This window comes from Pelecanus crispus, chromosome 2 (genome assembly GCF_030463565.1).
Source record: "Pelecanus crispus isolate bPelCri1 chromosome 2, bPelCri1.pri, whole genome shotgun sequence".
NCBI lineage: Eukaryota > Metazoa > Chordata > Aves > Pelecaniformes > Pelecanidae > Pelecanus > Pelecanus crispus.
Genome location: NC_134644.1, coordinates 129,602,877 through 129,617,776, shown reverse-complemented (window position 1 = coordinate 129,617,776; position 14,900 = coordinate 129,602,877). Strand labels below are relative to the sequence as shown.

The 14,900-nt window shown below is 36.0% G+C and overlaps 1 protein-coding gene across 1 annotated transcript in view; it reads right to left on the bottom strand.

Annotated features, from left to right (window-relative positions):
- Positions 1-7,246: 7,246 nt before the first annotated feature.
- Positions 7,247-14,900, bottom strand: part of SNTG1 (syntrophin gamma 1) — a 155,227-nt gene continuing 147,573 nt past the window's right edge. Inside the window, exon 17 of the mRNA XM_075705063.1 lies at positions 7,247-7,405. Coding sequence (XP_075561178.1) covers positions 7,247-7,405 — 159 coding nt within the window. The remainder of the gene's footprint in view (positions 7,406-14,900) is intronic.

Genomic DNA, 14,900 nt, shown 5'->3' with positions numbered 1-14,900 from the left:
AATTACAATCAACTTCATATATTTTTCTTTCTCTTCAAGATGCTGAGAGGGCTGAGGCCAGCAAGGGAGATTTCCTTGGGTACAGAGTTGAGGATGGCAACCCCAGCTTGAGGTCCAAGAAAGCCCTGGTGACTGCTTGTGGAGGAGGTGGGAGACAGAGGTGACAGCAGCACTGTCACAAGGGAGTTTACCTGGTTTGTCTGCACCAGGAGCACAAGAAAGGCACCAAAAATGTGACTGTGAGATGTGCACTGCAGTCTCTCACCCTAAATTGTTGAAAAGGTACAAGGATGCCTTAATAAAAACAGGGGATCCCCTTCTTCCAGCAACTCTTCCCTCAGTCAGGGAAAAAGACAAACAAAATTAAACTCATCAAAGTTGGTTTTGTTCTAGTAATTGCAGGACTATTTGAAAGTTGTTTGATTGCAAAGATGTACCAAAAAAACCCTTCAAGCACTGCAATATCAAGCCCAACTTCATTCCAACCAACACTAAGCAATTAAAGGTCAATGGTAAAATAATCTGGTGGTTGTGTGGTAAAACAATCTGGTTGTACATGGGCTTTATAGCCAGGGGAGAGGTGGATATTTCTAAAATCCTAGTCAGACATTAAGTGGGTGTCATGCCTTGTGGAAATGATCATACAAGTAAGGCATCATCATTATTGCTATTAAATACACATGGTGTTGGGAAATAACTTTAGCACCCCAGGTTCTTCAGGTATTTTCTTGCTCTCTTAGAGTTGGCTTTCAATGATATAAAACTCATACGCTGTATAACCGAATGCAAAAGATTAGTTAAAAAAGTATTTATTTTCTATTTTTTTCTGTTATGTTCCATTACAAAAAGAAACAAAACAAAACGTAACAAAAACAAAACAGAAGATAGCATTTTATTAGTGGTACATTAATGAGCTTAAACAACTAGGTGACTTATGTTTGTCACAAATACATATTACAAACAACCACAAAATCATAACTAAAAATTAAATAAATAATTTGAATAGTTTTCTTAAATTTTTAATATTTATAAAATATATAGCACTTTCTATTACATTTTTTCAGTCATTTTTATCCATAACAAATTAAAACTTAAAACATATATTGTAAATATGCTAAAGGGATAAGAATAATTAAAAAATCAAAGTTCCTGGAGGTATGAAATAGTAAATCAGTTAATGTTTATGAATTTATTATCATATATCCAGATTGTGCATATCCTGCAAAAATAGCCATTTCTTTGACTAATATACATATTTTCCTCTTTAGTATTAAGATTAAGTTTTTAAATGTAAAGCTTCATGGATTTATGCTTCTGTTTTATAGTTGTGCCTAATAGGTAACTTTCATTAATATATACTGATATCTTCCATTAGTATATACTAATATATATATACACACACACACATACACACACACACACTATGCATTATATATTAGTATATACTGAATAATAAAAGAATTTCTATTATATATAGTTAGGATTCTTGTGGAGAACATTGTTGAAAGTGAAAGGCATGTATACCATAGTGAAAAATGACTAGGTTATGTAAATGAAAGCATTTAGGTTTGCGCTGTTCAACGTATTTTAATAGATTATGTAATTTACTGTAACAATATACAGAATCCAAACACAAATTTCTTTTTATTCCAGTGTTACTATGCTTCTATGATTCCAACAGAATATGAACCGCTATCTCTGCTAAACTTCCTGAAAATGGAGCCAAGCAAGTAGAAATATGTTGACATTACAGACCTTATTCCAAGGAAAATACTAAAATTGCACTTAAGAACCCTCCAAGTCAGGAAAGCACTGAAGCTTATATATGACTTTATTTGCTTTAACCTGAATGTTAATCACACACTCAGGCGCTCTTACTGGTACACAGATGCCCTTGCCATAATCCTTAATACTGTCCCCTGCCTGCCTAAGAGGTTTAGAGGCTCCGTTATGTAGCTGAGAGCACAGTTTTGCTGTCTGTCTGAACAAAGGGAGTGAGGGGACAGGGAAGTGTGCCTGGGGACTTCAGAGCAAATATTCAGGTGTGTGTTTGCCATAGGCAGGGAGAAAGATGCAGCAGGCAGAGGGCTGACCAGCACAGGGCAGCCTGCTTGCAGTCAGTACTGTCCCAGTGTGATGAGGGAAAAAGGTGATGCAGAATAACCTGCCCTGAGCACCCATCAGCCTTCTTCAGCTTCACTCTGCCTCTTGCCACAGTGCAGCATCCCCCTTCAGGCACTAAGCTCTGGCAGGCTACACTGCGAGGCTCAGCTTTCCGGGGTCCTTCAGGCACCCACAGTGCATGAGCAGCAGCCACTGCAGGGACAGAAACGATGGGTACTAGCAGCTGGCAGCCTCACTGTTAGCATCTCAGAAGGTTTTTTTCCTCTGGACTCATTTCAGTTGGGCCACATGCTCTAAAAGCCCACCCAGGACCTGGAACTCTTATAGCTGTGATGCTCGTTCAATTGCATCCTAAAAACCCAGTTCACACGCTTAAAGACAGCTCTGCATTATGAAGAACAATGTCATAAATTGCGTCAAAAGAAACAAGAAACAAGAAACAAGAATAGCACAGCGAGTGGCAGCAGGCAGGAACCTGGCTTCAAAAGCACATTGCTGGTAAAATGAAAACACTAATGTAGAAGCACCTCTAGCTCCTTAGAGAGAGACACACACGTACAAGAACCTTCAGAGATCCTCAGCTACATTTCAGCCTTGTATTTTCCTTTTGAGAGCCTCAAGTCCTACCTTAGGCATCTAAGACAGGTACTTAAATTTTGGGAGGTTGAGTGAGTCTCTCATGTTTCCCATCATGCAGAACTGGTTAGATGTGTGAGGCCAAAGTATGGACCCATAATTGCCCAAGTCTGAAAATTTTAAAATCAGCTTAAACTTTTTTTCAGACACTACACTTTTTCAGAGCCCAGTCCCTGTAAGTAAAGGGAAAGTGCAATACAAGGATTAGTGTTTAATATTAATAAAATCATATTTTTCCAAAAGGTTCCTTGGAATTGCCTTACCAGAATGAAAACTGGTCTTTCTTTTCATCATAGGGAATACTCAAGGGTACTTAGACAATATGTAGCAAAGCTGCTGAATTGCTAAGGGCAGCAACTGTACATTCACAATATCTTCAGCTTTTTTAATATTTTGTTTGATGTAAGAAACATTTTAAGGCATTGAATAAACCAAATCACATTTAAAGTAATAGGCTGCAGTATTGACAGTTACCTACTCATGTTTAACTATCCACTTTGAGGTGTTCTGATAAAATCTACATGCACAAAATACATAAATATATTTTTGTGGAATCAAGGACTAACTTGGAAAAGAATATTTTTCATGATTCTCATCTAAAAACATATTGATATTGTATATTATTGGTTTGCATTCTTACGAATTCTAGTTTGAACAGACAAAACCTTAAATTACTGGTTTTATAAAAAAAACCACTCACAACTAGTTTGTCTCCACAAACTTGCTGCACTTAATTAACAAAATAAAATGGCCAACATTTAAAAATATTCTGATTTTTATTTCAAAGGTGCCTTCATGCTACTGGAATGCAAAGCTCTCTTGAAATCGGGAACTGTATTTTTAAACGGATGTAGGAAATAAAATATATTCATTCACTGACGAAATTGAGAATAACGTGTATTCAGATCAGTAACACTTTCATAATAAAATTATGTTAACACTATAACCTAGCATATGGTTAGTTCTGTGAAGGTCAGATCATCTAAAATGTCCATCATAAAGCAAAGCAAATCAAACCAAATATATTTAGTTATATTTAAGAGTAGATATTTTTGGTGTGCTGTATAACATCACATCAATAGGCACAGTAATATAAATAATTTTTTTTATTAATTTTACTTAAGAATATCATGACATAAAGAATATCATGACATAAAGACTATCATGACAAATTACATTTTATGCTATGGGTTGGTTTGTTTGCTCTTTTTTGTTAAAATATTTGCTTTCACTTGCATACAGATTTTTAGCAAAAGCTGATAGCTCATTTATAATTGTGTTTTTTCATTGCCACTGGGCTGTGTTGACTTGTATTCATTATACGTTACCTGTGAAATGACAGGTTGCAACATAAAGCCTGGGTTTTGACATATGCATATGAAGTTCATTATGCTTTAAATGGGAATCTCCTGTATGTATTTAAATGAAAAATATAGCCATTTAATAAGTTTGTAAATTATATTTTGCTATTCCAAGATTAGTTATAACACAGAGTTTAAAATTTTCCCTTTTTGGTTCAAGACTGAATTTCCAACCAACCTGCACTAAAAGGACAAGCCTGGCCACAGAGTCACCTCTGAATATTCCATGAGGTCAGTGCACAAACGCCTGATGCATTTGCAAACCACCGCTGACCTGCAGTCAAGGCTATGGCAGTTTATATTCTCACGATGACACTTTTATCTTCTTGAAAATAAAAGTACTGTTTAAGCCCCACCAGTTTAGTTCTTTGAAATATAGGGGTTTAGAAAAACAAAAAAATCAATTTACAGGCTAATGTTTGTCTCTTAAATGTTGTGTATTTAATGCCCAGTTACAAAAGTCTCATTGATGAATACAGTTGTTCTACAAACAGAATACTTGACAGAGATCTCTAGGATACCCTGGTGGAGTCCCAAAAGTTCATGTCATTAGCTCAGTTCTGCACAAGGAGTATTTTTCTAAAATTTTGAGGGGGGGCTTTCATATCATGGAATCCATTAATATACGGCAATTTGCAATGACATACTTTCTACTGCTTTGGGTAAATGTTATGGTCATTTAAGTACTTTAAACAACGTCCCTTAAACAACTCCCAGTTTCATTAGTACAACTGTGCACATAACATGAACGGTTGAAGGAAAAACATCCAACTGGCAGCTGATTAGTTTTGGATTCTGCTATTACCAGCAGAGCGTTTACCGAGGTGTTAGCACATGCCAACGCTGTGATAGCTGAATGCCACAGCAACGCACTAAAAGGAAGGAGATGATTTGGGAGCACAGAGGAGGAGAACTGTGCTTAACGGATATCGGGCTTCTGTTTGCAGGACTGTCAGTGCTCTGTCAAAATTTGTGTTTCCAGTACATGCTTTCTTGACAAGGACAGTGCCTGAGTTACCATCATTAAACCCTGTAGGCTGTTGTAGCTTCAAAATATCTGGGGTTTGTACTCTCTCAGGTACAAACTCAAGATCCCATGGACAGCCATGGTAGTTTTATGTGTCGTTCAGAGACAAGGATGTGACCCCCTTACTTAGGGCCACTTCATGTAAACAAACACATGATGATGACTATGAAAATGTTGGATTTTGATGACACTTAAAGAATTTAATAGCTGGATTATGACATCTTTCCATTGTATTTAGCGTGGAAAATAAATGTGTAACCCTTGGAGGTGTACTAATAAGAAGTAAGCATGTACTGAAAGTCATTTGAAAGTGATAAAAGAGTCCCCAGAAAATATATTGTGAGATTATTTGGAACTAGTGTCAGGTGAGATCAGCTATACTTCAAGGCAAGGATACACTCACACACATAAATCCAAATACTTCCAACGCCAAGTAAAAAAACAGAGACATGATTTGCCCCTACAGTTCATTCATCTTTTGTCCCTGCCTTGCATTTTGAATTGTTCCCATTTTGAAAAAGCTTTCCTCTGGCTTCACTTTTGAAGTTTTAATTATCTTAGTATGTAGAAAGGGATGTGACAGAATTAGTCTTTCTGCTGAACAAGGCAGATGGTGTCCATAACGCTTACATGCTATGTGCTTTTTATAATGAGTCTAAGCAAAAAAAAAAGGAAGTTTTGATTTCAATATAATAAATAGAAACCCCCAAAAGTACCTTTTAAAATGTTATGCATGCATTGTACCTGCACTAACTGTTCTTCCTGCAGTTTTTTAGGTTCTCTTATCCTGTCTGGCAAAAAAAAATCCCTCACCTTTTCTGTTGTTTCTGCTATATCCCACACATGCTCCCACCATTTTTCCGTCTTCACTGATGTGTTTAATACCACAAAATTAAATTATTTTGCCAAATTATATTTAAATAAAGTTATTAATTTTAAATTTACAACTCCCTCAGATCTCATCGTGAAATGATACTCTGGAACTAGTATGTTGTCCCAAGTGATGTAATATTCTTAACATACAAAGACATTATGCATTCTGCCATCTATTCTTTACAGAATTTACTCCTGTCTTTTACTAATTATTAAGAATTCAAAGTGTGGACTCATTTTTCAAACATAATGTAGAATGTCTAATTTGTTGAGAGCCTGAGTGGAACAGAGGTTCCACTTATAATGTGAAATCAAGGTTACACATGGAAACGATATATTAGGTGGATTGTCTCTGAAACAAATTCAACAGCTAAGCCTTGTGAACAAAGACTTTTAGATTTACCGAATTTAATTCTTGACGAAAAAAAGGAAGTAAATAGCAGATATAATATTTTATGTACTTGCACTTAATTTACAATTTAAATTAAATTCATATCACATTGTTTTTACTGAGGAAGAGTGGCTTACTCATGGAAAGGTGTTTTGCTTTTTGTGGCTTTTTTTTTTTTAATGTATCAGTCCAATATGGCTATATCTTTGTTGTTGTTATTGTTAGACTAAAAGAACAAAACAGAAAAAGTAGTATGACTCTATGTATGGACACAAGTATGGATTTACAACAGTCCTTAAAGTGCTTTCTTATTTGAGGAGAGACTTACACAAATGCCTTTTCATGCTTATCTCCTTGTTACCATGTACTATATGTTTGTTCTTGCTCTTATGCAATTTATAATATAATGATAGGGTATTAAGTTCATATTCAGAGTTTAGTACATTGTCATAAAAACCGTCTGAAAACAGGAAAATGACAATTCTATTTGTGTATTATTACAGCAATTTGAAAATTTTATTAAATATTGAAGTGCTTCATTTCGTCATTTATTCCTTTGCTTCCAGTGTTGCTTAAAGCACTATGTAAGTACAAATAGATCATACTAAAAGCATATCCATCCTATTCTGGGGTTTCGACTAGGATTATTTACTGATGTCTTGCAGAACAGAGATGAATTTATGATCCCACATGACCATGTATCTGCTGATGCTGCAAGATGTCTTGCCTCCAGGATTGGTTTCCAAGTACATGGTTCACCAAAGGTCTACTTCTTATGAATATTTATACATTGTTATGTCTCGTTGTTAAGTGGCAGTGCTGCAATGTGAGATGTCAAGTAGTATACTTCAATTTGCCAGTACCAGAAGTTGTGGGAGCAGCAGAAGCTGTGGCTTGACTGCCTACATACAAAGGGTCCAAACAAGCCACTTTGGCTGCAAAGAATGAATGGATACAGTGAAGGACTGCAAACAGGTTGGAAAACTCCAGCTCCTGGAAGTGAAAACAAAAAGATTAAACATGAAACAAAAAGAACACCTCACAAACATATACCCAGGAATGAACTGTTATTCGAATAGCAATAATTTTAATAGTTTGATGTAATTCTGCCAAAGTGCCTGACAGTTCTCCATTATAGGGATTTAGACATTGAGCTATTCCCATTCAGTAAATAATTGTTTGGAGGCTAGGACAGACAAATTTCTAAGTTAAGTGCCTCCATAGAAATATGAGATCCTACCAGCTAAAGGGGAAAGGAAGTGACACTATATAATATTTTTTTTTGCCTCAGGTTAATACAAATCTGGCACTTTTGCAGGTTAATTTAGATAGAAATTGAATGACTGCACCAGAACAGTCTACACATCTCTGGAGTACTACTGTATACCCAATATATGCACAAAGATCAATAACGTTGAGTTCCACATATGTTACATTTGTTCATCACGTCACTGCACACTGGTAGCTATTATAGCTATTATCTTACCTACACTGATACTTTAACCAAAAAAAAAAAAAACCCACCACACATTTTCAAAAAGTGCTACTATCACACAGTGATATTCTGGCTCTGTTTTCATTGGGAGGGTTACTGTTATTGAACCGAAAAAAGGAACAGACTCCATGTTTTAAACTCAGTAGCAATATTAGACGAAGTCCTTCTTTTTCTGCTTTAATTTACGCTTCTTTATAGCTCCTCAGCATGTGATTGGACTAGCTGGGACTCTTTGAGACACCATCACTGAGGAAATAAATAAAAACTGCATTTTTTTTTAAATACAGAAATTTGCTCCTTTGTGTCTAATTGTCTTTATCTGATCAATCTTTTTTAGGTGATCATCAGGATGTATTTTTGGAGTTGGCATTTAATCAGTCAATATCTGTTGTATTTGAAAGCAAATACTGAGGTATTTGAATACATATAATTGTATGGATGGTGGTGAAGAGTTGCCATCTTTCTGCTTTGATTCACTGCCTATACAGATATCTTCACTGTAATACGAAGCCAGTAACAGATATCTGTGGTATATTCTATTTGTCTTTCTGTCCAGCACTGGCATTTCCAGGCTATGTAGTGCCGAGGGTTTTGCTTTTTTGTTTAGAAGAATATTGGTAATGTTGTAAATTCAACAAAAATTGCTAAATCTCTCAAAATGACATTAACCTGCAATTTTCTGCCTCTTGAGATTTCCTGGAAGATATTGCTTCACGTAATTCATGGAGACATTCACAAATCCCTTCTGTGCGATGGGGAACGACTGCCTGAAAGCAGACAGCTGCATGTGAAGAGTGTCCAGTGATGTACTGAATGGGTGGAGCTTTGTTCAGCCTCTTACAATCTGAGTGGATGTCCTTCAGACATGCTCAGAAATAAATTTATAACATCCCATGAGCTTCTTTAAATTCCCCTAACTACCAGTTCTCAATACAGAAGATAAAGTTTATGCCAAGTTTCACAAACCTGCCATCTGTGCCTATTTAAAAAAATCTGTTTAGAGACATTCTGATTTTTAAACACTGGGAGAAGGGCAATTTTATCACTATGCCAAAGGTTTTTTTCCTCCCTCAAATTTCAAAATAAGAAAATTTATCATAGATAGGAAAACAATGGAAATTCAAAGATGAGAAAACAAGAAATTCTGGAAGCTATTCCAGAATAAGTACTATCAGTAATTCAAATTAAGTTACTTTTCAGTTAACTCCTTTTTATTAATATAATATTATTTATTCTTCTGGTATTATAAAAATAAAACTGAAGCTTAAGATGAGGGAATAAACATTTAGTGGAACAGCAGAATATTTGTAATGTTAATTCCATGTGTTATCTGTAGAAAGATTTCCCTGATGTCTCAACAGGATAAGCCTATTAAAACAAATATTATAGTTTAAGAATTGTTCGAGTCAATTAGGCAACCCTACTAGCTGAAAATTCTTATTATCATAATTACGGCTACTGGACACTGAATTTTCACAGTGCATTAGTACAATTATTACCAACAATTATCACAGGTGTTTCTGCAACAGTAACACATTGGGAAGATCCATTGCTCAATGGACCTTCAAGGAAAATGGGTGAGGCAACAGAACAGCCTCTGAAGGTCCCATTGGATTACTATTATTGATAGTAATGACCCAGCGCAGAAATTACCTTGACTGCAAAGATGAGCACTAAGAAGTCAGAAAATACTAGATTATTATTTGCCATGAAACATTATTCCTATTTCAATGTAGACATGCATATTTAACTTGAAATTAAAGCAACGTGAAGCACAGTAGGCTGACTGGTATGTGGTGAGTACATACAGGCCTGATTAATGGCTGCAGCTCGATTCACAGGAGCCTGATTGATGGGAACAGGATCTATCAGGAACAACAATTTTCTGGCAGATTAGCCTAATCACAAAAAAGCTTAATGAACAGATAAGACTTCACGTAGAGCAGCTGACAGACAAAACATTCCCTCCCTTCTGTTGAGAACTTGCACTTTTTGCTGCCCACAGGTCTGCACTACTGCCAGCAGATGCAGGGGAACCCACAAGCTTTTGTGCACGCCTAGCCACCGCTGGTTGGTTTTGTGTACACTCTCTCAGCAGCCATCCTCTTGCCTGAATACACTTTCATCTAGGCAGGGTATTGTGTATTGCACACCCAGCTTCAGATGAAGTTTCAAATAAACAAACAGGCAAACCCTAAGAAACCTGAAGAGATATGCAGTGCAGCCATTAAAGTTGCTAGCAGTAGGGAAAAGCAAATGCTTTGAATCCCAAAAAAACAAAGAAATCCAAACTTAAGCCACATCTATTTGTCCATGCACAAGTACACAGTTTACTATTATTCTAATTTCCAGACTGTTGTCTGTACACATCACCTCAGACCCTGCTCTCCCAGGAATATCCGTGTACTCTCTGGTCTTCAAATTATCTTTCTAGGCTATCTCTTTATCGAACTACTCTCACCCAACATTGCTGTCATTATACCAGACATTCCTAGATTAATAATCTGAACATTCACAGTTTTTGCTGAGGACATTGTAACTGCGCAGAAAGGTATGTGAGAAAGATGCAGTTATTGAGCATGGTCAGAAATGTATGGGAATTCTAGTAACCTTTCACAAAGAAAGTCTGGATTGAAAGGGCAGAGGTGGAAAGAGAAAACAGAAAGGGACTGCCCTCAGATGAAACAAAAAGCCCAACTCTTATTATATTATATTAATGATGCAACTACATAAACAATACATCTACAAAATCAAGCAAATTTAAGTTTGTAAGTATTCATATGGCTAGAAAAAATCTTTTCTTTCATCCATATATAAACTGCTGTTATGAGAAGATATGTGTTCTTTCATGAAATGTGGTGTTACATGGTCTCTCTATATTAGCATAGAATCTGATCTAAAATAGATATTAAACAGATAATCCATGTGCAAGACATGATGAAACTAAAAATTGAATCACACGAACATACACAGGTCAGAAATCTGAACTCAGAATGCAGTCACTGCAATTGAGCAATAACTCTGCAAAAATCCTAAGGATGTATACTTAAAACCCACTTAAAGATGATATTCTAAATTTGAAGAGCACTGTTATGTTCACAGAAAAACCTTCAAGGCTAAGAACAATTTAAAATTATATTTTGGAAAATACACTTGAAATGACCAGAAATGTCAATCTGGAAAATGATGCAAGCATCCATTAAGACACCTTGCAACACTTGAAAGTGAGCATTTTGTTCACATTACAACAGCAGTAACTCAGGGTATTTGTCTTACTTTAGTTTAGATTTCTATGTAAGATAATTTCAAGTACAAATTAATTGGCATTAATTACTATTAAGGTAGTATTAATTATTTAATAAGTCTTAATGTTAAATCCTTGAAGTTACACTTCTTCCTTTGCTGATACCATATTTCTGCCCTCGTCTGTTCTTCACATTCAAATAGGCAAAAAAGTTGACTGGATCTTCATCTTGATGTGCCGATTTTTGTATTCACTTTAGTTTTGTAACACTCAGCTCAGGGGTTCGACTAGTCTGTGAACAAAAGCTAATCTGATGCAGCACAGCTGTGTGACCTCGCCTGAGTTTTTCTGACAAAACTGTTAGGCTGTGAAAAAGCCCTGCAAGTTGAGAAAGGTGAAAGCACAAACAGAAGTGTAGCTTTTGAGCTACACATATGTTTTACAAGGCACAGAAACTCAGTTCACAGAAACTACTGATTGGTGTGTTTACTTTAAAAATGCAAATGGAAATTGCATGTAATAAGAAAAACAGCGCTGATGCTGATTTTTATATACATTACACACTCATATGTTTGGGGCATATATATGCATCAAAATGGGATCTCTCATAGATTTAAGATACTCTTCATTTTTGTCAGAAAAATATAAAGCAGTTTCTATTGCAGTGGTCCAGTACGTAGTCAGGTAAAATTGAAGAGCGCAGCACTGAGTTTATTACAGTCCTGAGATTGTGTTAGCCTCTGGAAGATGCTGTGATACTGGAGAGACACTAATGGATTATTAAACTGTAGCTAAACAAATAGGTAAATAGATAGGTAACTAGATAGAAAGGTGCCTAAGTGAATCCCTTTGTGTCTTACAGACGAGGAGAAAGCTTTTCCCTTCTGTGCTTGGTTTTTTCAACCCAACCCCAACAGCTCAGTAAGAATGAAGGAGAGGGACACGTAGGCTCCACATTCTGCCAAGCCGACAGCTCTATTTTGTAGCTCTCAGTCAGAAATATTCTGTCTGACTGTGCAAAGTTGTGCAATATCTCCTGCTGAGTGACAGCTGGGAAATAACCTACAGATTGGAATGTCTAAGGGGTATTGGTGATTAATGTTGCCCCTAAGTGGTTTTCTTCTCAGAAACCACTTAGACCTTGCCTTAGAGACCTTCAAAGTTAGGTGTTTGCATCCAGGCATCCTGCCATGGACCCACTGGTGTGACCTACGGTAATTACTGTTTCAGGTTTTTCAGACTGGAATTGCTGAAATCTATGAGGAAACACTTCTTTCATACTACACTATATATCTTTATAGTGACACTTGGGCACACTGCCGGCTCATATTCAGCTGGCTGTCAACCGTGATGAAAGCAATATTATTTAAAAACAAACAAACAACAACAAAAAAACTATGGCCAGACCACCTCACATTTGCAGGGAGTAACTGAATTACAGTGCATTAAATACATTAACACATTCCGTCAGTGCCATAGCTGAAACTCAGAGATGGAGGAAAACAGCCCTTGGAGGCAAGAAAAGCAGGACTCTCAGATCAGATATGCATACACCATAGCAGGTTCTGCATACAGTGTGTTAGTGTTACTGATGAAGGGGAAAAAAGCACTCTCAGTTCTACTGGCACTCTTAAGCTGTATCAAAGTTACCTGTCATGCCCTGCTTCCTCATTATTGCTTGGGAATGCAGTAGGGAAGAGCCCTAATATGTTGGGGAATGGCTCCTCAGGTTTTTGGTTTTGTTCTCAGCTGTGAGCTCTCATCTCACTATATTCCGATCATTCCCTGTGTAATATAACTGGCAAAAAATTATCTTTATGTAAAGAAAATGTTACGCTGTATTTCCCCTTACAACAGTGGGTCTCCAAGCCATCTGAAGCACAGAGCTGCATTTAACAGGTGATGATAGCTGTGGCCATGAATATTCATCACAACCTTTAACAGATGTTTTACAAAATTCCCATCATCTGATCCCAAATGAAGTCCACATATAGTACGCATGAAACCTGGCATTACAAGCATTTCTGAAAATCTGATTAACATTTCCTAATGACTCAAGAGTTCCCCAAATAGCTATACCTCTAACTCTGTAATGCTGGTAAAGTCCAACAAATAGAGGCTAGATTGTTCCACCTCTTCTCATGCTGAATAGTGCTTTAAATCCATGGAAGGCTTAAAGGGCACCGAAGGGGCCTATGCATAGAATTTTAAACTAACCAAAGTTGGAAAAATATGACCCAAGAATCTTCACATTCATTTTGTAGCCACATTTATCTATATTTCTTATACTAAGCAACATACTTCATATGTAAACAAATTGGAATGTATATAAGTCCTCACTATAAATGCCGTAGCACCTTCCAGAGACAACATAATCTGACCTTTTGATCGTGATACAATTGGTATACTTTGATCACCAAGAAAATGAATTAAAAGTAGCAAATTTTTATTTCCAAATTGATTGATGTGAGAGTTTAAATTTATAATAAAGAGAAGCAACCGGGGAACATGACAGCATATTAATAAGCATGCTAGCAAGTTTGCATAATATTCTGCCTTCATAAGGTAGAAGGCAGAATTTCTACCTTAATAAAAGGTAGAAAGATTAAATTTCCTTGATTTAAAGCTCTATTCAGTTTGTGTGGGAATAACAATAAGTACGATAAAGGTACCAGGATATCTCTAAGGTTTATAAAGTGATTTGCATGACAGATTTAATTTAAAACATGAAAACATTTTGATTAAAACTATTTTTCTTCTTCAAAATCAAGATTTCATATTTTGTTTTAAATTTTTGAAATTTACTTTAGTATTAAAAATATATTCTAGTTCTACTGAAAAAAAGAAACACTGTCTCATTCTTGGATTCCTAAGAAATGTCTTTAGTCCTAAAATCATGTGTTAATATAACGGCAACAGCAGACAGATATTAGAAAAATAATGATGAGTTTCATTCTTGAGCTGTACTTAGGAGCATGATAAAAGTTTCCAGTTATTTGCTTAAAAGAAAATTATCCTCACAACATTCAGTTGTTATGTTTTCTTATTAGAGATGAAAAGAAATTCTGTACTATTAAAACAATTTCTGAAGGAAATCAGAAGTAAGAAAATATTTATCTTTGAGATGTAGCAGAACATGAAGGTACTGAAAGCCACAGTCCATCACATTTCATTGCTGTTGATTTAATGGGAGGGTTTACATACCTTTATTGTATTGAGGACAACATTCAAAATCAAGTAAATAGCTGTTAGGTAGAAAATAATTAATACCAAATATAAAGAGACATGCAGGAAGGAAAACTAGCTGCTTAATGTAGCTACTTGCATTTAAACTCCCAGCTGCCTCTTATACAATGCCTTTTTTCTTTACATAGTTTATTAAGCTGTGCATATTTAGCCCTTTTAGACAACAATTTAATTAACCACTTTTTGCTCATGGAACTGTATTGCTATCACATTCATTCAGCAATTTTCTCTCTGACATGGTCAGGAAAAATGGTATAGCAAATGCTTCAAAAGCAGCAAATGCTTCAAAAGCAAGGCTTAAAGATGGCTAAGAAAATATTCTTTAGGTTTACACAAAAATTGGGATTCTAGTCAAAAAGGCCTTCTATTCAGACTCTAAGGCAGTTCCACTTATCAAAGATCCTGGGAGATCACTTCTCCTCACACACACTGGGACAGTAAATGCCGTATTCTCGAAAGACATAAATCAAACTAAGCATAAATCTCTCAAGGTTACTGTTTTC